General features: G+C 39.2%; 2 protein-coding genes across 2 annotated transcripts; one reads left to right on the top strand and one right to left on the bottom strand.

The window, feature by feature from the left end:
- Positions 1-956: 956 nt before the first annotated feature.
- On the top strand, positions 957-12,666 carry narfl (nuclear prelamin A recognition factor-like). Its single transcript, XM_034189598.1, has 11 exons — positions 957-1,053; positions 2,180-2,275; positions 2,359-2,502; positions 2,595-2,724; positions 2,899-3,033; positions 3,294-3,412; positions 3,588-3,717; positions 3,847-3,919; positions 6,602-6,739; positions 6,958-7,115; positions 12,134-12,666. Exons 1-11 carry the CDS (start codon positions 988-990, stop codon positions 12,373-12,375), a joined length of 1,431 nt encoding a protein of 476 aa, XP_034045489.1. The 5' UTR covers positions 957-987; the 3' UTR covers positions 12,376-12,666.
- Positions 12,522-25,834, bottom strand: LOC117527304 (hydroxyacylglutathione hydrolase-like protein). The gene is made up of 9 exons (XM_034189601.1): positions 25,685-25,834; positions 25,301-25,434; positions 22,204-22,268; positions 19,556-19,673; positions 19,310-19,418; positions 18,967-19,070; positions 14,778-14,879; positions 14,621-14,700; positions 12,522-13,480 (listed from the first exon to the last, which is right to left on the bottom strand). Exons 2-9 carry the CDS (start codon positions 25,403-25,405, stop codon positions 13,330-13,332), a joined length of 834 nt encoding a protein of 277 aa, XP_034045492.1. The 5' UTR covers positions 25,406-25,434; positions 25,685-25,834; the 3' UTR covers positions 12,522-13,329.

Raw genomic sequence — 25,834 nt, 5'->3', positions numbered from 1 at the left:
GAGATGCCAAAATGGGTGTAATGTGGTCGAAATTTCTTTGTGTCAAACGTCTGGCTGCAGCATTTTGAACCAGTTGGAGAGCCCTAATGCTGGACTGCAGTAAACCAGAAAATAGAACATAATATAACATAGTATGGTACCAATATATATATATAAGCTTGGTGATGATTACAAAAAAACATATATAAACTTTGATTAAAGAATCATAATTTAAAAAAAAAATCCACTGTCATGTTTTATGTACATGTAAGCACTGCGTGAGGGACTGAAAATGAGATGCATATTGTATTTTATGTTTGAAGAAAAAACGTAAACTAAGCTGTATAAAAAACTGAGTAGGTGAATGAAAATTATAGCAATGAATATTGTATGTAAAGTGAACAGAGTGAATGAGACTTAATGTAGAAAAAAGTGAGGAAAAAAACGAGAGGGAATTAGAAAGCAATTAGGACAGTCAAAATTAAAATTTTGTTGCATTTATCATGGACATGTCTTCATTATAGTTTAAATGAAGAAGTGAACACTATTGAAAAAAAAGTCTGATAAAATATTCATAAAACTGTAACCATTGCATCATATGTGATAATGAAATTAGAATAATAAGAAATCAAAGCAAAAGGTTACATTTCTGAATTCAACATGGGTGCTTGTGATACATGAGGAGAACTATTTGTCTTAGTTAGTGAGAATAGAGGTGGAATAAAGTGTCAAAGTACTAAAAGAAAGAAAGGAAATACATCAAATAGCTAATCATGGCAGACGTAGATAAGGAGGGATGAAGGTTACATTAAATGAAAAACATAAAGAAGGAAATGAGAGAATCAGCTCGGTTGTTATTCGAAACTATTGACGTTGTAATAAGCAGTATGCGTACAGTCTACATAGCTTGGGGGTGGCAACATGGCGCTCGTTTGCTTCAACGGTTTGTACGGCGTGTATTTTACATACTTGTTTTACGACACAGACGTGAGCTTTACGGCTTTAACAATGGCTTCTCAGTTTAGTGGTGTTTTGCAGTTGACCGATTTGGATGATTTCATTACGCCTTCTCAGGTATAGAATTGTTTTCTGTATGTAAGATAGTTTGCGAAAGAACAAAGATCTACGCCAGCGATTGACATCTCGGTAAAGAAAAAAAATCCGTAAAACTATTAACGTTGACACGCTAACTAGCCACTTTAACCTTTGTTACATCAGTATGTACTTTACCTTTCCTCCCCTGTAGCCCCTAAAATAAAACAAACCCAGTTTATGATTGCCGATGCAGTTTATCCTGTTAATCTTTTTTTTCACCAGAGGTTTAAATTTGAGATGGAAGTGTGTTCTGTTCTTTAGCAATAGAAACTATTGATCATTTATTCTTCCAGTGTCCTCAAACTAAATTGTTCTGGTCTGATGTCCACAGCTGGCTATCTTTGAAAATTGACTGCATTCCCTCGTGCACCTGTAATAACATAATTTACGTTATGAACAATTTAAACGCGGATATCTCAGACTTGTTGTAAGAGCTGCAACCCTTATTTCTTTGCCTTCATATGTGATTTCACCCACTACTTTAAATCTTTGAAATATGTAGAAAAATTTAATCAAAAGGTTAAAAAATATGTATGACTCTATATCACCATTATTGCTGTCGTTGGCTTGAGTGTGCACTTATCTAAGGATTTGAATACCTATTAAAAAAAAATCCCATTTTGCATGCTTCCCCATTCTACCATTGTTGTCCTTATTTTCAGCGTGGCTGTTGTTTTAACACTTTCACTTGCTTGTCCTTTAAATTTCAATAACGTTTGAAAAAAGAGAGAAAAAAAACATCAGTAGGTACTTACTTATTTTTGCAAAACAAAACAAAAACATAAGGTTCCCAATTTAAGACCACCTGTTTAGTTTAGAACTCTATGTATCAATAGCAAATATCACATGACCTGTATTGACCAATGAGATAGATGCTACGTACCAGTTATAAGTATACAGCTATGTATGGATATAGCCGCTTGAGTAATTGATCAGCTCTTGAATCAAAAATTTAAATGCTGATTTCAGCATGTGAGGATTTTACATGTTTATCAGTTTTGCATTGTTGTAAATTTTGTACTTTTGCAGGTGATATTGTACATTACACTGAGACACTGATGCATTTTGAGTATTAATATTTTGTAATGCGGTCTTTGTTTTGCAGGAATGCGTCAAACCCGTCAAAGTCGAGAAGAAACAGGGAAAATCCTTGGCCAAAATTCAGATCGAAGATGATGGCAGTTATGTGCAAGTTAGGCAGGTGAGAATAAAGAGTGGCGCGGTCGTAAAATTGAATTAGTAACAATTTAAGTCATTTACCAAATGACTTGTGTTTGTCTGTAGGATGGTGTGAAGGAGAAGCTGACGAAAGCAAAGATCACACTGAATGACTGTTTGGCCTGCAGTGGGTGCATCACATCAGCTGAGAACATCCTCATCGCACAGCAAAGCCACGAGGAGCTCCTCAGAGTGCTGCGCAGCAACAAGGTGATCATATAATACATGGGTGTGTGTGTATGCGTGCCTGTGTTGTAGTTAGTTTAATTGCCTCTGTTGTGGTTTGGTGTCCATTTTTGCAGGACGGTACAACGGAGCAGAAGGTAGTGATTGTGTCGGTGTCACCACAGTCCAGGGCCTCCCTGGCAGCACGCTTCAACCTCAGCAGCAGTGAGGTGGGCAGGAGGCTGACGTCTTTCTTCAAAGGCCTCGGTTAGTGAATAAAATGCTGATTTTCTCTCCTGTTAAGTATTATGTGGACGTCCTGGAGATAAAGATGAAACAGGGCAGTTGCAGACAGTTTTTGAAGATGTGAACATTTGTATTATAAGTTTTACTTTTGGTAGAAAATTCAGGGACGTTGCTAATGTGATGCTTTTGTTGCAGGAGTTCATTACGTGTTTGACACAAGCTTCAGCCGAACCTTCAGCCTGCTGGAGAGCCAGCGAGAGTTTATGGAGCGTTTTCAGAGGAAGGAGCAAGATAAGAAGGCGCTGCCCATGCTGACGTCTGCATGTCCAGGTCTTATAAAAAAAAGGGGGGGGGGATCTGTATTTGCATAATCAAAAAAACACATGATATGTGTTCTTAAATACTCAAGTGCAAAATGGTGCCTCAAGTCTGCTATTTTTATACACTTCATGATTAATCCATTAAAGAGACTACTGGTAATGAAAATGTATATTAGTCCAAAGTAGCACTAGTTGCAGGAATGTAATAATAAATTGGTTTTATAGTAGCATTCTAACACTTGTTCTGTTATTTGTGTGCATTTTGTTCAGGGTGGATCTGTTATGCGGAGAAAACTCATGGGGATTTTATTCTCCCCTACATTAGCACCACTCGCTCCCCCCAGCAGATGATGGGTTCTCTGGTTAAAGGCTATTTTGCAGAACAGAAGGTATTTAAACATAGGACATTCCTCTCTTGATTTGTAAGAAAATGACCTCCCCCCATCACAAGGTCCCTGGATTATTATATTTCCAGACCTGTTCAGACCAGATTTTGATGAAAACCTATTTTAATTTCCATTTTACAAACAGCCAGTTTGTTTACATGCACATTTGTTATTTCAGGGGCTGAGTCCAAAACAGATCTACCACGTGGCAGTCATGCCCTGCTTCGACAAGAAACTTGAGGCTTCTAGGTCAGACTTCTACTTGGGTGAAGCTCAGACCCGTGAAGTGGATTGTGTCATCACTGCAGGTACGGACGCTATTTTTGAGTGCAAGCTGGACATTTTATTTTCACATGCAGCAGTGATGTAGTGTTAAACTGCATTTTAGGATGCACATAGAGTACAGGGTGCACTCTCACATATGTCGTTTTATACAGGTGAAGTTCTCAAAGTGCTCGAAGAGGAAAATGTGTCACTCAGTGAAGTGAAGCCTGCACCCCTCGATACTCTGTAAGTCCAGAATTCAGTTTTAGTTTCCTTTCAGCTAATGAAAGTTAAAATGAAAGAATGTTGTAGTGCAGGAGATAACTGAAACAATCGTTCAAATGGTGAAGCAAGCACCAAATTCCGCACAAATACTCTTTAGACATTACTCTTTTGAAAAAAACGGCTGGCCACTTGAATGTTCAATAGGCAGCCAGGTAGGGGTCAATTGAGGAATTACACAGGGGTCAAAAAATGTGCCAATCATATTGAAAACGATACCACATTATTTGTCTGATCATAAAGAGTCCAAAAAGGTATAGATTGGACTATCTACAATTGAATGTTATGGGGTAAAAACAGCAAGAATAGTGACAAAGGTGAATTTCAGTTTGTACAGGGGTCAAAAGTTAAAGTTACTCCAATTTTGGTAAAATGTGGTGCAAATTATCGGTTGAGCTAATAGGATTAATAAATAGAACAGTTTTGGTTGTGTTGAATGCTTGGTCTCCAAAGTAAAGGTCAAACAATATCGACCTCCATTGGATTCTATGACATGTGACATACACTCAACAAAAATATAAACGCAACACTTTTGGTTTTGCTCCCATTTTGTATGAGATGAACTCAAAGATCTAAAACTTTTTCCACATACACAATATCACCATTTCCCTCAAATATGTTCACAAACCAGTCTAAATCTGTGATAGTGAGCACTTCTCCTTTGCTGAGATAATCCATCCCACCTCACAGGTGTGCCATATCAAGATGCTGATTAGACACCATGATTAGTGCACAGGTGTGCCTTAGACTGTCCACAATAAAAGGCCACTCTGAAAGGTGCAGTTTTATCACACAGCACAATGCCACAGATGTCGCAAGATTTGAGGGAGCGTGCAATTGGCATGCTGACAGCGGGAATGTCAAACAGAGCTGTTGCTCGTGCATTGAATGTTAATTTCTCTACCATAAGCCGTCTCCAAAGGCGTTTCAGAAAATTTGGCAGTACATCCAACCAGCCTCACAACCGCAGACCACGTGTAACCACACCAGCCCAGGACCTCCACATCCAGCATGTTCACCTCCAAGATCGTCTGAGACCAGCCACTCGGACAGCTGCTGAAACAATCGGTTTGCATAACCAAAGAATTTCTGCACAAACTGTCAGAAACCGTCTCAGGGAAGCTCATCTGCATGCTCGTCGTCCTCATCAGGGTCTCGACCTGACTCCAGTTCGTCGTCGTAACCGACTTGAGCCGGCAAATGCTCACATTCGCTGGCGTTTGGCACGTTGGAGAGGTGTTCTCTTCATGGATGAATCCCGGTTCACACTGTTCAGGGCAGATGGCAGACAGCGTGTGTGGCATCGTGTGGGTGAGCGGTTTTCTGATGTCAATGTTGTGGATCGAGTGGCCCATGGTGGCGGTGGGGTTATGGTATGGGCAGGCGTCTGTTATGGACGAAGAACACAGGTGCATTTTATTGATGGCATTTTGAATGCACAGAGATACCGTGACGAGATCCTGAGGCCCATTGTTGTGCCATACATCCAAGAACATCACCTCATGTTGCAGCAGGATAATGCACGGCCCCATGTTGCAAGGATGTGTACACAATTCTTGGAGGCTGAAAATGTCCCAGTTCTTGCATGGCCGGCATACTCACCGGACATGTCACCCATTGAGCATGTTTGGGATGCTCTGGACCGGCGTATACGACAGCGTGTACCAGTTCCTGCCAATATCCAGCAACTTCGCACAGCCACTGAAGAGGAGTGGACCAACATTCCACAGGCCACAATTGACAACCTGATCAACTCTATGCGAAGGAGATGTGTTGCACTGCATGAGGCAAATGCTGGTCACACCAGATACTGACTGGTATCCCCCCCCCAATAAAACAAAACTGCACCTTTCAGAGTGGCCTTTTATTGTGGACAGTCTAAGGCACACCTGTGCACTAATCATGGTGTCTAATCAGCATCCTGGTATGGCACACCTGTGAGGTGGGATGGATTATCTCAGCAAAGGAGAAGTGCTCACTATCACAGATTTAGACTGGTTTGTGAACAATATTTGAGGGAAATGGTGATATTGTGTATGTGGAAAATGTTTTAGATTTTTGAGTTCATTTCATACAAAATGGGAGCAAAACCAAAAGTGTTGCGTTTATATTTTTGTTTGAGTGTATGTTACCCCATAACATAATAACTAAGGATGAAACAAGGTGCAAACTATTTCTTTTTGAAACCCTATTAACACAACCAATAATTTGCACCACTTTTTACCAACATTGGAGCACCTTTAACTTTTGACCCCTATACATACTGAAATTGACCTTTGTCACCATTCTTGCTGTTTTTACCCCATAACTCCAGAACATTCAGTTGTAGATATTCCAAACTATACCTTTTTGGAATCTTTATGATCAGTCAAATAATGTGGCATAATTTTCAATATGGCTGGAGGATTTTTAATTTTTGACCCCTGTGTAATTCCTCAATTGACCCCTACCTGGCTGCCTATTGAACATTCAAGTGGCCAGTCGGTTTTTTCAAAAGAGTAATGTCTAAGGAATATATCTGCCGAATTTGGTGCTTGCATCACCATTTGAACGATTCCACTGTCAATATTCTGTTATCTGCTGCACTACTGTAATTATCTTAGTGTAGGGAAAAACTCAAAACAGTCTTTACGGTTCTTCACCCAGGTTCAGCACTGTGTGTGAGGATGAGTTCCTGAGCCATGCCGGGAGTTGTTCGGGTGGTTACCTCCATCACGTCTTCACTTACGCTGCTAAGTGCTTGTTGGGTGAGGAGGTGAAGGAGCTCACCTACAAAACTCTCAGGTAAGTAGGCAGGATAAGTGGTCCAGGTCTATCGGAAAACGACTTCATATGAACGTGGAACATTTTTGCCAACAGTCAGTAGTTTCAGGTCTGAATTAAGCAGGGGTCCTCGTGCTCATTTATGGTGTTTTGGTGGATTTATTATGCAGGATGTAGTGACACCTGCAAATGTCTTTTTTTTTTTTTTTTTGGACACATATTTGTCCATGCTAACACAGGAATAACGACTTCCAGGAGGTGACCATTGAGCGAGATGGAAAAGTCCAACTGTGCTTCGCTTCTGCCTACGGCTTCCGCAACATTCAGAATCTGGTGCAGAAACTCAAGCGAGGAAAGTCACCTTACCATTTTGTAGAAGTTATGGCGTGTCCTTCGGGTAAGGACTAAAACTTGCTCATATGTCACATTCCCAGCCGTAATGTACAAGCAGTGGTGGCCAGAAAGGAACTGACAGATGAGCTTATTTCAAACTACTGGTGCATCCAACATCAACACCACCTACCAACTGGTCACATTATTCTTTGCTACACAATCCCAGACATGTCAAGCAGATGGGAGACACCTGCTCCTAATTTCACCATCCAACAGGTAGCAGACAGGTTTATATCCCATCAACCTACTGCAAAGTTATTGTTTTTTTTTTGTTTTGTTTTTTTAATTGATCTGGTGCGTTAAAGTTTTTTGTGAAACATAATCAATGCAAACATGCAACTGCTAAAAATTGTAGCACTACCAATATATTTGATACCGGGGAGGACACACACAAAACCCCTTCCGCCCCATCCCATAGGTGTCCAATTACAAGATTCCTAACAAAGCACGTGGAGCAATGACTAAAATTTAAGGTGAAATGAAAACTGTAAGTTACAGATAGTCCTTTATGTTTGCTGCCATTTCTTGCCATGCCGAAATGGTACTAGCTATTAATGATGTCAGTATATGCGTTGATCCATTGAGTTTTGTTGAATGTGTGTGTATGGTGGTTTCCAGCAGACAGCCAGCATCTTTTTGGCTGCAGTGATACTTGACGACAAGAGGGTCCGTCTTTTTGCACCTGTTAGTTCAGTGAGGTGGTCTCTTTCAAAAGTAACAGTGTGGGGGAACATGGCACAGTTAAGCCCAAAATGTCAGACGTGGCACATACCATCTCCCAAAAACCTTTCACCTATCTACACTCCCAGTACCCATCCATGAATGAACCTAAGAGGTTATCTGAGCACAATGTGCAGTTTGGCGATGTTAAATGCTCCATCCCTTCCTGGTGATTTGCCCTTTTTCAGTCCAGCCCCAGCACTCTTCAACTCAGTGTAATTGGTTGAGCAAAATGCTCAGCATCATCTTCAGTAAGAACAGGAAGATTTAAACCTTGTAAAAAGGATTTACATTCATCTCTATCTAGTGTAATTTCAGATGTATAAAGACCAGAAGAAAAAGAAGAAAACTCAGCATTTATTCCTTTCAGGCAGTGGTGGGCACAGATAACCAAAAAATTAACTTCGATAACAGATAATCTGATAACTGAAAAGTTATCTTCGATAAAGATAAAACAATAAACCACCCAAAATGTATCGGAAGTTACAGATAACCTGTAACATAAAATAATAATAATAATAATAATAATAAAAAAATACAATATTATCTCTAGCACATTTACAACTACTAGTAAAACAAATTTAATAGCTTCTAATAATATTAAAAATAACAACAGACCCAAACAATAAGACCACACTTTTTTTCTTTCAACAGTCTGCCGCTGCTGGAAGCTCTTGTTCACTACAGCGCTCCGAGCACAGAGGCACCCCAAGACCTAAACAATGAGACCACCCTTTTTTCTTTCAACATTGGGCCCCTGCTGGAAGCTCTTGTTTATTACAGCTCTCCCAACACAGAGGCATCCTGAGAGCAGCCGTAAAGCCAGTTCTCTATCAACGACAACGCTCCGGTCATGCGGAGGTCTTGAAAAATAAAGTCATATTTAGTTATGGTGTTGATTTATAAATAACATTAATACCGATAGAATAACTCCATTAATGTCAATTCTGTCATTTGTACAAAGTTAAAATATAACATATATCTTTTAATGTTGAATAATGCACTAATTCTGACGTTTTGTAACAAAGAGACAGATCGCAAAGGATTCTGGGTAAACGTGCCTCTGCTAAACACTGATTGGTTCAGTCATTCATTATGTAAACCAACACGTTAATGTGACGTCTGTCGTGTGTTGGTGTTTAAATGTGCTTTTGTAAAATATTCCATTTTTTTATTTGTAAAAACAGGCATTTTTACGGAGCCCTGGACGTGTCATCGCAAAATTTTTTGCATGTGGAGAGAATGTGCGCATGTTTGCGCACATTCTCTCTTTACAACATTAATTTGATGTTGTAAAACGTGCTTTACAGTGTGCGAGATGATTTTTCTTGCAGAAATTTTTTGGACCAAGTTTCAGGTTAATCATGCGTCCTGCATCGTGTAGTGTTCATGGAGTATCAAGCTGCGGTCAACATCTGACGACCACCTCCTGATCGCCGATCGTATGGTCGAATGAGAATCAAACCTGTTTGATGTATTATTGTGGTCGGCCGTCGTGAGGTTATCCTGCTGCTGAAAGCTACAAGCAGCATCCAACCGTTCGCACTGTGCCTGTGCAAACACTGCAGAGCTGTCTTGTAATAATGTTGTTCTTCTTCTTATTATTATTTTGCAGTTGTTTTGTTTTTAAACTTCATTTGTTAAAAAAAAAAAAAAAACAAAGACATTTGCAAAGCAAAAAAGTTGATTTGACAATCATCTGACATAACCGGGGTCAAAATAAATAGAACACTGCCACGAACACTACTGGCCAGTAGATGCTAGATGGCAGTAGAGGCTTTCAAAACAAATTCAAGATAATCCCTGTCTGCTCACATTTAAAATGCGTGGAATTTAACAAACGCAATTAAAAAAATCAACGTCTATAAATGCAGAGAATATATTCAAGAGAGTTTTAGGCACTAGAGTTTAATGCTGTTGTCCGTGGAGCCTGAACAGAGTGTCTGAAATGCATTTGTCCTGTTGTGACATACTGAGATTACATCATCCTACCCAAAATGCACTGCGGGGCAGAGCATGTGCTCACAAAACCTTAAAAATTAGCACATTACTTTAAAACTAAAACATATATCGGATATTTTTACTTTATGAAACTTCAGACATGACAGTAATTTTAAATAAATTGTCCAAAATTAGTTTGGTTAAAATTTGAACCACAAGTTAAAAATATATGCCTCTGGATGACTTAGGTCATATTGCCAGCATATCGGTATGGTGTTAAAGGAAATGTTTTTTTTTTTCTTTTTTCTTTTGGGGTTGTTTTTTCTTTGTTTACAGAGGATTGAGATGCTTTTTGTACAAGCTGTTTTCTTTTGTTTGCAAAGATTATAACTATGCATCTGTTACAAAACTTTTAACAGGTGGGTACTGAAATAATTTTAAAAATGCTTGTTGCTGTTCAGCTTTGTTTATTGGTTTAAAAGTTATCGGATAAAAATTAATTGGAAGATAAGTGGTCCGATAATGGTATTTAAAGTTATCTAAAAAGATAATCCGATACTGAAAACATTATCTTCGATAATTATGTTATCGGATTGTCGAAAGTGTGCCCACCACTGCTTTCAGGGAAGTAAGTATCTTCCCTTTTGTACTAATCACTGCAATATTTGAATACTTTCCACATTTCTGCAGACTCTGTGTAAGGTGACTTGGACTGGACCTGTGAAAATAGTAGTTTCTTCTGGTCCTTTGCATCAGGAAATCAGATCTTGTTTTCAATAAATTGTTCTGGTGCATCAAAGTTAACCAGTGCACAATTGCTTTATTGTCACTATCTGCAGTTGAATTTTAGTGACTTAAAAGCATTTATTCTTTTTGGGTTATTGTGTTAAACTACATTTACATGATACATGCAAAAGCCTCTGATCACATTATTCAAACTGTAAACTTTGACGCCCCAAAAGAGGTCTACCCGGAAGAACAATAAGTTGCAGTTCCTTGACTAATTGAGGGTGGCTCCACCACTGAACAGATTCTCTTAGATGCCCATATTAAAATGTCCAACTTAAAGAGAATAAACAAATAAATACAGCCTTGTCAAAAAAGCAAACAACAACAAAAACATCTAGATAGCTAGTTTTCCCTTCGAAGACAACTGCATGGGGGGATTTTTTTTTTTCTTTCTGCTTAGTTTAAGAAATTTTAAGCCATAAAATTATGCATAGTTAAAGGCATGGTTGCTTTGAGTGACAGCTTGTGTGTTGTTGCTGAGCTCAAGCCCAGGGCTTCACTCACTAAGAGGCTGCTATCATTGCGGCTGCTAGGAAGACTATCTCTCTCTTTTCTTTCCATTTTAATACAGATATTTGGAATATTACGGCTTGAGTCAAATTTTCCTAACTGATCGATGATGTGTGTGAGGCAGTATTTGGATAGAGTGAAATTATCGTGTCATTTTAATTTTGGATGTTTAGCAGCTTTTGGTAGCTTGATGCCATTTATTCCATAATCCATCCATCCATCCATTTTCTTCCGCTTTATCCGGAGTCGGGTCGCGGGGGCAGCAGCTCAAGCAAAGCCGCCCAGACCTCGATGTCCACACACACCTCCTCCAGCTCCTCCGGGGGAACCCCAAGGCGTTCCCAAGCCAGCCGAGAGATGTAGTCCTTTATTTATTCCATAATTACTGAGGAAATAAGTGGGTCATAATTTTGAATGCCCACACAAAAGCAAAGTGTAATGAGAACCACTGGGATTTATTGACTACCTGAACCGAAGTTAGCTCATTAGCTTAACTTGTCTGTAATTCTTAAGATGGAGTGTGTTTGGGCTGAATTCATCCCACCCAGCTCATGTATGGTCTGTCCCAGGTCCTACCTCCTTATCCAAACATGGGATAGTTGTGACGTAGGCAGAGAAAGTTGCCAACATGGAGACACCCAGAGCAGCAATTTTCAGGCTTCAAAATAGCTCTTTGGTCTCTATAGGAACCTGTATGAGTCACCTGATTGTCAGTTTGAAGCATTAGTGCGTATTCAGCGAAAATATGATTCTTAATGGGGTAAGCTGGTTGCTACACTAAAACAAATTACTTATCTTCCATATATGTAGTGGGATAAAGGAGCATTCTGAAAGGTAGAAAGCCCAAATACGTGGATTTGTGGTAAAACAAAAAACAAACAAAATATATATATATATATATATATATATATATATATATATTATAGAAAACAAATCTTACACCCCGTGACCCTTATTTGGAGTAAGCGGGTGTAGAAAAATGAATACCTTCTAGAGCTGCTGACTAATGTGTTTGTAACGTAATTAGGTCCATTAAAAATAATGAGCCTTTTCTTCTGTCAGGCTGCCTAAATGGAGGCGGACAGCTGAAGCCTTTACCGAGTCAGAACGCCAAAGAACTACTGCAGAAGGTTGAGGAGCTCTACAAGGCAGAGCGCCCCCTGGCACCAGAAGATGACACAAGTGTAGCAGAACTGTACCAGTCGTGGCTGCAGAGCGTCGGGGAGGAACGAGCCAAAGAGCTGCTGCACACAAAGTATCACACTGTGGAGAAAATGACCAGCGGACTCGCAATCAAGTGGTGAACATTTGAGTGATCGGCAGCAAACTGCGCATGTGGAGCCGCACTAATGAACAGGGCCGTTTCTGTCACCAGTGGGAGGGTGGGCACGTCTGACACACTCATACTCATCAGTGATTAAACAGTCAAGACTAAAGACAAATTATGTGGTTTTATAAGTGCAATTTTACTCATATAGCTCATCCATTAAAGGTGAAATATATTTAGTAGCTGTTACACTCTGCAGATAGAAATATGCACTGAAAAAATATTTAATCTGATTATATGCTGAATAATAAAAACACTTTAGAGACTGTTTCAGTCTGCTTTTAAAATGTGATGAATATGTTAAATAGATTCAGACTTGTGCCTTTTTTTTCCTGCACAGATAAAAGTGAGACTTGCTTTTGGGGTGAGGGTGGGATGTACTTTACATTCAGAGAGAAACAGAGCACAATCCTTTTTTTTTTCCTGGAATTAAAAACATACAAAAAATGCACAGCTTAAATCACATCACTTTAAATTTAAAAAGATAAAGTAGTTGAAACCTTTACACCATGTGAACTAAAATGAATTAAAAAAATGTGCCTAAATATTACTGGAAATTTAGACTTCCAAAATAAAAGAAAATGGCACGAAAATAGCAAAAAGCTCAGCACATTTGAGCACAAAATATATACATTTACCATAAATTAGACATTAAAACAGTCATGTTTATGAAGCCCCCCCGTGCAGATAATTTGTGCATTTACGGACTGCTTGGGCTTCAATCAACTTTTTTTTAAAAGAAATATTTAGTAGAAGCAGCTTTTCTTTGTCATTTTGTGCACATGGATTGAACAGTTCTTTAAATACATGCTAACGAGGAGCAAACAAACCCTCCAGCAGATCCACAGGTTAAAATCCAAAACAACACAATCTGCTTCCACACTCGTTCACTCTTTCTGTGGTTGAGGTCCAGAGGTCCAAAGACAGGTTCTCAGGGTCGGAGCAGCCCCCACTCTAAAGCCATCATGGCGTGTGGAGGAACCCTCTCCTTGGGCTTCTTAAATTTGTCCTCCTCCTTTCGCAGCACACGCAGCACCTCCACAGGTTCAGTCTTCCCTGTGAACTTTTGCACTCCTTCCTCTCTGCACAAAAAAGATCAAAGGTGACTGTAGTGTAAAGAGGTGTGGCCAGTGTCCAGTAAATACAGGAACTCAAGAGCAGCTTTCAAACGGCGGTCCCTGGAGGAATCTCTATTACTGAACCTTAATATGCAATGTTTCTCTCTCTCACTCACTCACTCTAAAAAAAGCAAGAAAACAAAGATGAAGGCTACAACCAATCACTTCTTCCTGTTTCGATTAATCATTTAATCTATATAATACCCAAAAACAGAAAATGCTGTTGAGTTTCCAAAAGCTAGTTGTGATCTTTTTTCAATTAACAGTACAACAATTTGCAAAGACATACAAGCAACAAAGTGTCATATTTGTTAGGATAGAATTGCAGAATGTTTCATAACTTAACTGTATCACAAAAACCTTTTTTTATAATCAAACTTAGTAGTATTCTTTAAGAATACTACTACTATTAATACATTTGTTTACAGCAGTCTATTCAAAATCATACAAAAGGTAGTTTCTGTTCTTACAGTCAAATGTTGGTTCTTTTTGTAAAGAAAGTTTCTATCATACTGTTGCCAATTTATGGAATAATCTACCCATTTCTGTTCCAATTTTAGGGAGCAAAGATGCTTTTTAAAAAAAGTGTTAAAGAACTTTATGTCTCACTTGTTCATTGCAAAACAAAATCAACTTACATACTATTAGTATTACTGAAAGTTATTTTTACACTTTTTTATTCTTATAGATTTTCAGACAGTTTCTCTTTGACCTGTGCATGTATCAGAATATTATTTTCTACTCGGTTGTGCCTCTTGTTATATTTTTCTGTTTCTGAGGACCACTATGGAACAAGTAATTAGCTTTTTTGTGCTATCCTCAACAATTTTATGTTTTATGTACATGTAACTGTTACTGCCCAAAACAAATCAAACATTTAGATACTCTGAACTATTTATGGACTGTGAAGTTTGAATTAGCTGAAATTAAAATAAATCAGAGACCAATTTTCTCCAGTTTCATTTATCTTTCAGTCTTTAATCTGTCACTTACGATGATAAGTTGTGAAGGAAACTTTTCTAAAACTGGATTAAGGGGGAAAAAAATCATTTGCCCAGCTTTGGATGGTGCATATATTCATTCTGAATATTTATCCAAACTCACGAGAGCCGAAGAAAAGGGTTGTAGTCAAATTCGTCAATCAGGGTAGATGGCACTGTGGGTTTGTCGTCATCATCTCTCGCCTGCTGGCAGAAAGATGATCAGACAAACAACCACTCTGAAATTGAAGTTTGTATAAAACTTGAGTTGTGCAGCTCACTCTGGCCCAGCTCAGCATTTCTTTAACCTTCTCGTTCTCCGGCTCCACTAGCAGGGCGAACTTCAGGTTCTTAATGGTGTACTCATGTCCACAGAACACCTTCTACAAATGAACACAGCAGGATGTAACATTTAGATCATTTCTTAAAAAAAAAAAAAACTTTAAAAAAATGGAAAACTGCAGCCATTTATATTACAGTTTGGCAATACGAATTTGCTTCAAAAAGAAGTCTATTCTTACTCATAATAATATCAAATACAGTTGTGCTCAAACATTTACATATCCTGGCAGAATTTTTATTTCTTTGGCCATTTTTCAGAGAATACGAATAATAACACAAAAACCTTTTCTTTTTTTTTTCACTCATGGTTAGTGGTTGGGTGAAGCCATTTATTTACTGTGTTTACTCTTTTTAAATCATAATGACAACAGAAACTAATCAAATGACCCTGATCAAAGGTTTACATACCCCTGTTGTTAATACCGTGTGTTGTCCCCTTTAACATCAATGACAGCTTGGACTCTTTTGTGGTAGTTTGTGGACGAGGTTCTCTGATGGTAAAAACTGAGTAAGTCTCGGACTTTATTTACATCAATTATGAAGAAATACAAAATAGTATGGCACTCTAAGGTAAATCTGCATGAAGTAGACAGTTCTCAAAAAATAAGTGAATGTGTAAGAAGAAGAAGAAAAGGGAGGAAAGCCACCAATACACCCAGACAGCCTAGAAGACGTTATAGACCTCTCTAGCTGTGATTGGAGAAATTGTGCACAGTGCAAATTTTGCATCACCACTCTTAGCTTCATAGTGGAGTCGAGCGGAGAAGGATTTTCTTTCACCAAAACAGATCAAATCTAGGCTTGCATCTCAGATGCACCTTCTAGAAATTTGTAGCTGAACTTTCAGGTCTTTTTAAGAAAATCCTCCTCTATACCAGTTCATCATGAAACTGTGTAATTGGTGCTGAAAAATTTGCACTATGATTTAAAAAGAGTAACATAGTTGTTTGACAATAAATGACTTCACCCACAAATGAAAAAAAGTTTTTATGTTATTCATATTCTCTGAAAAATGCCCCCCCCCCCAAAAAAATAAATTAAAATAAAATTGTGCCAGGGTATGTAACTTTGGAGCATAACTGTAGATCCTGACCAGAGGGTCTCCTATTTGATCTCCAAACTGGTTGAGCAAATCTTGTTTCATTAGATTTAAATGGGGTAATTTCTATACTTAAACCAATTTTAGAACCAGTATAGCTTAATCTAGTTTAACATGTTCCAAGTCTCAAAGGCAGCTTACATCAGTTTATTAATAAAGAAAAAAAAAAAAAAAAGAGCACTCAGAGTGAAACACCTGCACTTTACATGTTTGACACCAACTCATACAAATTAATTGTGATTCAGTGATACAATAAGGTTCTGTGTGGCTTTGACATTTGATCAATTATGTTCAAAATTGAACTCCATCTTAACAACCAATGAACCCACCTTGTGTAATTCATATTGGCTGCAACTGAGTTCAAGTTATTACATTGAGCCCTTTCATTATCATCCAAGGGCAAGGACGTGACCAATAAAAAGGTGATGAATGACTTTATATTGATGTTTAATCGTAATCCCAGCCGTATCATTAATCAATTCCTTATCACATAAATTCAATATCTCCTTCATATAAGTATTGGACCAAAATTTTGACGACTTTTTTTAACTGATTTTTCTCAAACTCAAAACTTTATCCTAGGATGACCTTCAATCATTCCATCAAGTTTGGTCCCAATTTTCCTCACACAGCACCAAACACAGTACTTCTGTACAGTATGCGTGGGGCATGTAGGAGTAATAGAGCTGCCACAAACTACTACTTTGATAGTCGACCAGTCAATGATTATTTTTGCGATTAGCTGACTACTCGGATCATACGTAAATTGCAGCTTATTGCATTTTATCGATATTGATACCATTATCGATTCCACTTAACCCGATTCCTTATCGATTCCCTTACTGATACCTCCTGTGAATTTTCTGTGTGCTACAAGTAGGCTTTACAGGTTTTCTATGTCAACAACATTTTATTGAGTCTTGAAGGAAATAAATATCAAATTGGTCACTGGATCCTTGATCTCTGGACATAGATACGAAAAATCTGTAGTTTTTGTCAGAAGCATTTCCTTTCAGACATTAATGGCATGCACTATCAAAGTAGTCAGCTTGCACTCGACCGAGACGGACGCACTTTTCTCTTCTCCCTCCCTCCTTATCTTTCCTGCTTCTCCAGCTCTGACGTTAACTGTGTTAGAACTGTCCAGGACTGCTCAGACTGCGCAGGGCTGTTCCCTCCCCCCTCCAGGATTGTTGGACAAGGCCGTTGACGGCGCCGAACAGGCTGCCTCCGGAGTGTTCTGATAAACTGGTCCTTTCAAATCTCGGTTGTCGTCCTGTGTCCTTGTTTTTGTCTCTGTGATTATTGTTTTTCTGTGCTGATGGGGATTTTTTTTCCTCATTGCCGCTGTGTAACGCAGCAGCTATGAGGGGTTTTTTTCTTCTCCTTTTCCCTCGTGTTTTGCTTTCATATATATGTTTTATGTACCGGGCCGGCCTATGTGTTGTGTGTTGTGTTGTTTGTTATGGGTCGGTGTTGGTTTGCTCAGCCCTGCTGTTGACCAAGGCAGGGATGTACATCTGGAGCTGGTCCCCGGGCGCCTAATGGCGACTTCTGCTCCTACTGGCAAATAGGATTGGGTTAAATGCAGTAGCCACATTTCATTGTGCAGGGAAGATGTTCTTCTGTACTGTGCATATGACAATAAATTTCTTTGAATCTTGAATGTCTCTCCATATGTCTGAGCTGAGCTCAGCTGGCTGCTGGAGTCTGCAGGTCTGCAGCCATACAGTCTTGAGCTGCTGCACATCAGCCAGGACATCTCATTTTGGGAGGAAAAAAAAAACAACATTTTGATCAATTGCAGTTTATTGTTTGTATTACAACATTTGGAAAGAGTTGTCATTTGATTTAAATGGCGATTCACTTTGAAGTTATTATATCCTTTTCCAAACCATCATTTTATAGCATGTATGAATACCTTTATCATTATGGTCAATGGAATGCGATGACACCATTAGTGCCCATGCATTCCATCCGCCAGAATGCTACCTGTCAAATTGACGGTCTTGGCAGTTCTAGTAGTGTTAGAGTTCTGCGAGTCCTAGTGTTAATTCCGAGCAGACTCTATCTTTCTAATTTGACTCAGCAGCACAGCGTTTGGAGCAATGGAACGGAGGATGATTCTTGTTTCTTTCTCACAACAAGACAGGAGTCCCAGTTAGTCACTTTAATCTGCACAAAAGTAACTCAAGTTTGACATTTTAATGGCTTTGAGAGGGGATAAGAAGCAGTGTTGCCGCTTCTGAAGAGGAGTGAAGCAAAGATCCAATGAAGCAGCGGATCGAAGCACTGCTTCATTGGTTCAAGGTTCAAAGCAAATGACCTGTTGACTACTAAATTATTTGTTGATGGTTTCAATAGTCCACACAGTCGTGACTAGTTGACTAGTCATGGCAGCCCTAAGGAATAGTCATCAAAAGAAGTAAATTTTCATCTCAGATGATTCTTCTTTGTCTTTCGGCTGTTCCCGTTAGGGGTCGCCACAAGGGTCGCCACAGCAGATCAATCGTTTCCATCTCACCCTGTCCTCTGTATCTTCCTCTGTCACACCAACCACCTGCATGTCCTCTCTCAGCACATCCATGAACCTCCTCTTTGGTCTCCCTCTTCTCCTCCTGCCTGGTGGCTCCATCCTCAGCAATCTTCTCCCTATATACCCTGGGTCCCTCCTCTGCACATGTCCAAACCATCTCAATCTCACCTCTCTGACTTTGTCTCCAAACCGTCCCAGAAGTGAAATTATAGCTTTTTTTCTTAATAAAGACATTTAAATTATTATTCATTTGGCAGGGGTGGTGGCCAAGTGCTGTCCGACTGATTGTTGTAGCTCTAATAGTCGTACATTGATCTGTCTGGGCCTTGTTCCTCTTTTGAGCCATTTGGTACAATGAAACGACAGAGCAGCAGGCTTCACTCAGACCCCTCATTGTATGTCCCCCCCCAAGTGCTATGACTCACTCTGACACCGGCTGAGCTCACATAACGGTCACTAACCCTACAAAGATGGAACATATAGTTCCACTCACTGTGTCTCGAGGCAGGGAGCCTAGCACCTCGGTAAGGTTGTGATACATCTGTTCAGCTGTGCCTTCGAGGAACCGCCCACATCCACCAACAAACAGTGTATCGCCTGACAAAAGAGAAAACAAAGCGCGTGTCAGAGAGAGCGCTGGTCTGTCACTTACCTCGCACACAACAGAAACAACAGACAACATGCTGTTCAAAAACAAGGATTCATATCTCTAGCCACTCAAATTTAAGTTATTTCTCTAAGAATTCTACACTGTTGTGGGTGCAATTTTTTTTTTTTAAACTGTACTGTATAGTTTTAAACTGGTTCAGCAGCTCTTTATGGTTGCAGACAAAGACCTGTGAACACAGCAGGGGCGTCAGTGCACTCATCCTCCCAAACAAAGTAGCACATGTGACCAGAGGTATGGCACGGAGTAAACAGGCACCTCACATTGATGGAGTTAAACTGCAAACGGAGAAGAGGTCAAGTCAACACTAATTACGGCAGAGACACAACAACAGAAAGCGAACAGTATTACAGTATTTAATAGTTACAGAAAGCCTACTTGGGGCATAACACAGAGTCAAAAGAGTCAAAAGTACCTTGAGCTCCTGAGTATTGGAGACTTTATCAGTCAGACCCTCGATGCGGTCATCTCCTCCGTACACTTTCAGATCAGGAAACTCTTTCAGTAGTGCCACATTTCCTCGAGCATGGTCCCTGAGCAGCGAAAATAAGAGTTATAACACTGGCATGACTCCATTCATGCATTTGGGGAATCTGAAAAGGTTAACTATTGCTTGCTAGCAGATTCTACTACTTTCTACCTCCTCTTGGACCAAAGACACAAGACTTTTCCATAAATATTTGCAAAGCCAACCACAGGGGGTGTAAACCAATCAGCCTGAAAATAAGTATTATATGTCATCTAAAAGTGGCAGATTAGGTCTTGCTTTCTGAGTTTTTTTTATATTATGCAAAGAGAAAAAGGTAAACTTAAGGTGTACAGTGTCCTACTTGCTATGTATATGCTACTGTGGTCTTTACTAATAATAATAACCCTAAAATCTAATCAGCTCATTTACTCCAACAGGGTGTACCAACCGTATATGTATCAAGTAAAGTAAGTCCCTTCGGCTGCTCCCTCCTTTTCACTCGGGGTCGCCACAGCAGACTGAACATAGATCTGCATGTTGATTTTATGCCAGATGCCTTTCACGACGCAACTCCACATTGCAAGGAGAAATATAAGTATCAAGTGTACAGTGAGGAAAATAAGTATTTGAACAAAAATTTCAGACCCCTCCATGATTTCTAAGTGGGAGAACTTGCAAAATTGCAGGGTGTTGAAATACTTATTTTCCTCACTGTATACCACATATTGTTAACAAGTTGTCACATTCATGACAATGTGTTCAAAGACAAGTACAAGATTGAAATATAATGTTCTGTATACTATGGCGACAGTAATCCCAGACAAGTAGTCCTGTACAGGTCCTGAGGTCTATCTGACCAGTGCTTATCACCAGATAGTATGCCACAGAGTGAATCGGAGCCTGTGACCTCTCCTGGCCCGAACACTAGCCCATTACAGGTTACTTCTAAAGCCAAAGCTGGTACCCATTTACAGCTGGGTTGACTGAGACATGCAGATGTAGTGGCTTATCCAAGGACACAGGTAGCCTGAAGCACACACCTGGAATCAAACCCCGGCTTCATTGCCGATCAGACAGATCCAATTGCCCTATGTGCATAGAGGCAGGACGGAAAAATGGTGTCCTTTATATACACACACACACACACACTAGTGATTTCGAGAAATCTGTCTGTTGTTGTTAAATGATCAAGCAAAAGAAGACAAACTTTTTTCTGAACATGGCAGCAGTACAAAATATGCTCACCTTGTGGACTTGACACAGAATATTATCAGTTGTATGACTGATCAAGTGTCCCCCCCCACCCACTCCAAACGCAGGGCTGAACCAGTGCCCCAATATACATCCCCAATTAGACCAACATTTTCAAAACACAAATACAGTGAGGAAAATAAATATCTGAACAACCTGCGATTGTGCAAGTTCTCCCACTTAGAAATCATGGAGGGGTCTGAAATTTTCATCTTAGGTGCATGTCCACTGTGAGAGACATAATCTAAAAAAAAAAAAAAAAAAAAAAAATCTGTAAATCACAATGTATGATTTTTGAATAATTTATTTGTATGTTGCTGCTGCAAATAAGTATTTGAACACCTGCCAATCAGCAAGAATTCTGGCTCTCACAGACCTGTTAATTTTTCTTTAAGAAGCCCTCTTATTCTGCACTCTTTACCTGTATTAATTGCACCTGTTTGAACTTGTTACCTGTATAAAAGACACCTGTTCACACACTCATCAATCACACTCCAACCTGTCCACCGTTAGCCAAGACCAAAGAGCTGTCTAAGGACACCAGGGACAAAACTGTAGACCTGCACAAGGCTGGGATGGACTACAGGACAACAGGCAAGCAGCTTGGTAGAAGACAACAACTGTTATGATTATTTATTAGAAAGTAGAAGAAACACAAGATGTCAATCTCCCTTGGTCTGGGATTCCATGCAAGATCTCACTTTGTGGGGTAAGGATGATTCTGAGAAAGCTCAGAACTACACAACCTCCTTCCCTCAGTAAGAGCATTGAAGTTGGGTCATGACTGGTCTTCCAGCATGACAATGACCCCAAACACACAGCCAGGGAAACTAAGGAGGGGTTCCGTAAGAAGCATTTCAAGGTCTTGGAGTGGCCTGGCAAGTCTCCAGACCTGAACTCAACAGAAAATCTTTGGAGGGAGCTGAAACTCCAAACCTGAAAGATTTGGAGAAGATCTGTATGGAGGAGTGGACCAAAATCCCTGCTGCAGTGTGTGCAAATCTGGTGAAAAACTACAGGAAATGTTTGACCTCTGCAATTGCAAACAAAGGCTACTGTACCAAATATTAACATTGATTTTCACAGGTGTTCAAATACTTATTTGCAGCAGTAACATACAAATAGACCCCTCCATGATTTCTAAGTGGGAGAACTTGCAAAACCTCAGGGTGTTCAAATACTTTTTTTCCTCACTGTATGTTCAGTTTATGCAACATAACACACATAATAAAAAATGGTTATATTTAAGTCACTGCAACTATGTGATAAGTGCCTTAGATTATTAATCAATTGTCAAAATAACTTTACACTTATCAATGAAGATGGGATTTGAAATGACTTACCAGTGATGGTGTGTGGTAAGAACAGCTTTCAGACACAAGCCTTCCCTCTTCACTATTTCTAACAGCTGTCAATGAAATGTCATGTCAGTATTTTGTTTCACTGTTCATCCAAATCAGTGGATAAAAGCAAACTTTGCTTCAGGCAAAAAAAAACAAAACAAAAAAACACAAAAAACACAAAAGTAATCATTGTTCCACTGCAGCGTTACTCCCAACTCTCGACTGTTTGAGCAAACAAGGCTCCTAGATCTTACGGAGAGATAGATTTAAGACATTTTTTTTTTTTTATGTGAGTCACAATTAAATTTAAGACCACTTTAATTTAACCAACAAATAAAAAAATGAAGGGGAAAAATAACAATATGAATAGATAATGGTTCAGGACAAATTTGCCTGGGTATTTATCCTAACAGAGAACATGATATAAGCCACCCTGTAAAAAAAAAAAAGCAAACAAAAAAAATCTTCCATGAAAAGCCAACTTTCATTAAATTTAAACTTTATCTTTCACAGATTGATAAAACAAGCAAAAAAGACTTGACTTTTTTAAAGACTTTTGAAATGACTGATTTAAGACATTTGTAAGGCTTGATGGATACACAGGAACCCTGACAAATATGTTTCCCCTACGCAATAATGTCTCATTGTAATTAAGTCACTAAAACAGTAACTATTCTACATCCTCATCTCTCAGAGATATAAAGGGCTGATGGGTCTGTTTGCTGCCAGCAGACCATTTGTGGCATTTCCTCACACTTTAATATGAGATAAAGATGGCAAAGAACAAAATAGCATATTCTTCATTAAATTTATGCATTTGCTCTTTATATAATCTTTCCATAGTCTTGCAAAGATTGATAATTGTAAAAAAAAAAAAAAAAAAAAAAATCATAGAAATATCATAGAAAAATATCAGAAATTAAAATGTACATCACAGAAAAATATCCCATGATATCGGAGAATACCCAAAAGTTCAAACTGATTCAGCAACACTAACTTCCAACCTCCCTTCTGCACAGGTACAAACAATATATTTTGGTATATGCAAAATTTTATATGCATACGAGTATTTACTGGCCAGTCATCACTAGCTGTTCTCACAGTAGATGGCAACCTCTTTTTCCTTGACACCAACTCTTGGCATCCTTGCTGAACCAGATTAAAACATGGGACCACAAGCCAAATGTGACCCACAAACACCACTGATTTACAGCGGCTGATTTGCACAGCAGCTGCGTTAACTAACTACTCTCATCACTCACCACCAAACCTTAACGTGATTCACATAAACCATTTTTCCAATTACACTTCAGCCTTCACATGAAAATAATTTCCACAACACATCTCTCTCTCTGTCTCACACACACACAAACTTACAAAGACATTATGTAGAATTTTAGAATATATATCCGCTTTCATTTATCATGATTCACACTAAACTCTTATTGATGGATAATATTTAATTAGTTTGGGGTTGCAAATAATTAAGAAGGAAAAAAGTTATACAACCCCAATTCATAAGGAGTTGGTATGGTATGGAAATGCGACAATAAATAAATAAATAAAACCTTCAGTGGCTCTTACGTTTAATCTGATTTGTGTTTCATTGTGGACAGTATGAACCCAACTTGTCAACTTGGGATCAACTTCATTTCATTTGTTAATATACATCCATTCATTTAAATCCTGCAACACATTTCAAAAAAGTTGGGATTACTAAAGCATTTACCATTAAGTTATTTTACCATTCCTTCTCACAAGACATAAAAGATGTTTTGGTATTGTGCACACCAAGTGATGAAGCCTTTCATGAAAACACTTCTTAAGGTGTGCAACCGTGCACAGCCATTGTCGTTGCATTTTTTTTTTCAAAATTCTCAAAACATTCTCCATTGCAAACAGTTCAGGACTGTAGGCAGGGCAGTCCACTATCCATATCCTCTGCTTCTGCAGCCCTGCCTTTGTAAAGTGTGCCAAATGCGGTTTTGCATTATCTTACTGAAAAATGAAGGATATGTTACCTTTGCCAATGGCACTGACACAACCCCACAAGATGACAAACGCTGACCTTTGGACTTGTTGATAATAACATGGTGGATGGTCCTTTTCATCTTTGGTCCCGGAGGCCACACCATCCATTTCTTCCAAAAAAAATTTTAAAAGATCTGGAATACTGAAGTCTGACCACAATACAGATTTTCACTGTGTGATGGTCCAACCCAGATGCCTCTGAGCCCAGAGACACCAACAGTACTTCTGGACAGGGTTAATGTAAGGTTTCATTTTGACACATAGCTCAGTGAGGGTTCTTGAGGGGTTGGTAAGGTCAGACCTTACTTGTGTGAAACGCCTTGAGGCAACTTTGTTGTGATTTGGCACTATATAAATGAACTACACTGAAATGGAATGGAACTGAATTGATGCAGCATCAGTCCAAGGATGGTCAGTTTAGGTTGCATCCTTGACCTTCATGAAATTTCTTTGGATTCCTTGAATCATTTAATATTAATACTATGGAGATTCTCTGCCAAGCTTTGCTCATCACTCAAACTTTCATGGATACTGTGGGGGGTATTGTGGGTAGGTGATGGTCTTGAGACCAGAGGATCCTTGGTTCAAGCCCCTAACTGATCAGAAATATCACTAAGGGCCCTTGCGCAAGGTCCTTAAACACCCGGATGCTCTCTGTGTGCAGTTAAGCACCTTGCATGGCGGCACCCACACATCCGTGTGTGTGACAAGTGAATATGAGGCGTCATTGTAAAGTGCTTTGAGCTTCTGACTCAGATGGAAGAGTGTAGTCCATTTACTGCTTAAGTATCAAATCCTGTTTGAAGTAACATAATTGTCCATTTTATTTTACCTCATTACTTGTCCTAAACTGCCCCCTCCCAACCTTTTCTGAATGTGTTGCAGGCCTGAAACCATGAATGAATATTAACAAATTACATTTATTTGACCCCACAAAACAATGCAATGAAATATAAGTCTAAGTAATGTAATAAACACCTTTTTGTACATGTTGGCCTCAACCTACACCATCTCAATCACATAAAAATTATTATTATTATTATTATTCGAATAACTGGGGTCTCACCCGTTGGGGTACAGCAGGGTCCACAGCTAGAGCCTCTTTGCTTTGCTCTTCAATCACCAGGTACATGTAGTTGTCCTCCAGGATGGAGATCACCTTTACCTTCATGGCAAACTCTCCACGCGCATGCGCAGCACCTACCAGGAAGAGGTGTCAGGATTTTCTTAAATATCCCAGATTATCCTAATTTCAGCAAACAGCTGTGAAACGTTGCGGTTAACAGAGCGACTTCTGCATTAAACAGTTTAATAAACGCCAAAATGCACAGTCTCGTTAGCAAACCACCGCAGCCGGCGGAGTCACAGAGTGTTAAAGATTTAAGAGAAAATCATGCAACTTGAAAGCGGATACGTCAAGATGAATTAAATAAAACAAACAAACATTTACCTTAGTTTTACGGACTCTGTTAAAGTCGTTTATCCTTGTTTGCACTGAAAATTGATTTTCCACATTTCGGCACTTTAAGATTACGAAGCTATCGCGATATCGTCTAAAGAACCCGTGTTGCCAGATATGCGAGATAAACAAGCAACAGTG

Source organism: Thalassophryne amazonica, chromosome 16 (assembly GCF_902500255.1).
Source record: "Thalassophryne amazonica chromosome 16, fThaAma1.1, whole genome shotgun sequence".
Taxonomy (NCBI): Eukaryota; Metazoa; Chordata; class Actinopteri; order Batrachoidiformes; family Batrachoididae; genus Thalassophryne; species Thalassophryne amazonica.
This window is presented reverse-complemented; position numbering and strand designations above follow the sequence as displayed.

Excerpts from the sequence above, each read along its gene's own strand:
- narfl (XM_034189598.1), top strand. The coding sequence starts at position 988 with ATGGCTTCTCAGTTTAGTGGTGTTTTGCAGTTGACCGATTTGGATGAT. Across the intron at positions 2,503-2,594 it reads GAGTGCTGCGCAGCAACAAG|GACGGTACAACGGAGCAGAA; the intron begins GTGATCATATAA and ends CCATTTTTGCAG. Across the intron at positions 6,740-6,957 it reads CTCACCTACAAAACTCTCAG|GAATAACGACTTCCAGGAGG; the intron begins GTAAGTAGGCAG and ends ATGCTAACACAG.
- LOC117527304 (XM_034189601.1), bottom strand. The coding sequence starts at position 25,405 with ATGAAGGTAAAGGTGATCTCCATCCTGGAGGACAACTACATGTACCTG. Across the intron at positions 19,674-22,203 it reads CTTACCACACACCATCACTG|GGACCATGCTCGAGGAAATG; the intron begins GTAAGTCATTTC and ends TTCGCTGCTCAG. Across the intron at positions 14,880-18,966 it reads GCTCCCTGCCTCGAGACACA|AAGGTGTTCTGTGGACATGA; the intron begins GTGAGTGGAACT and ends GTTCATTTGTAG.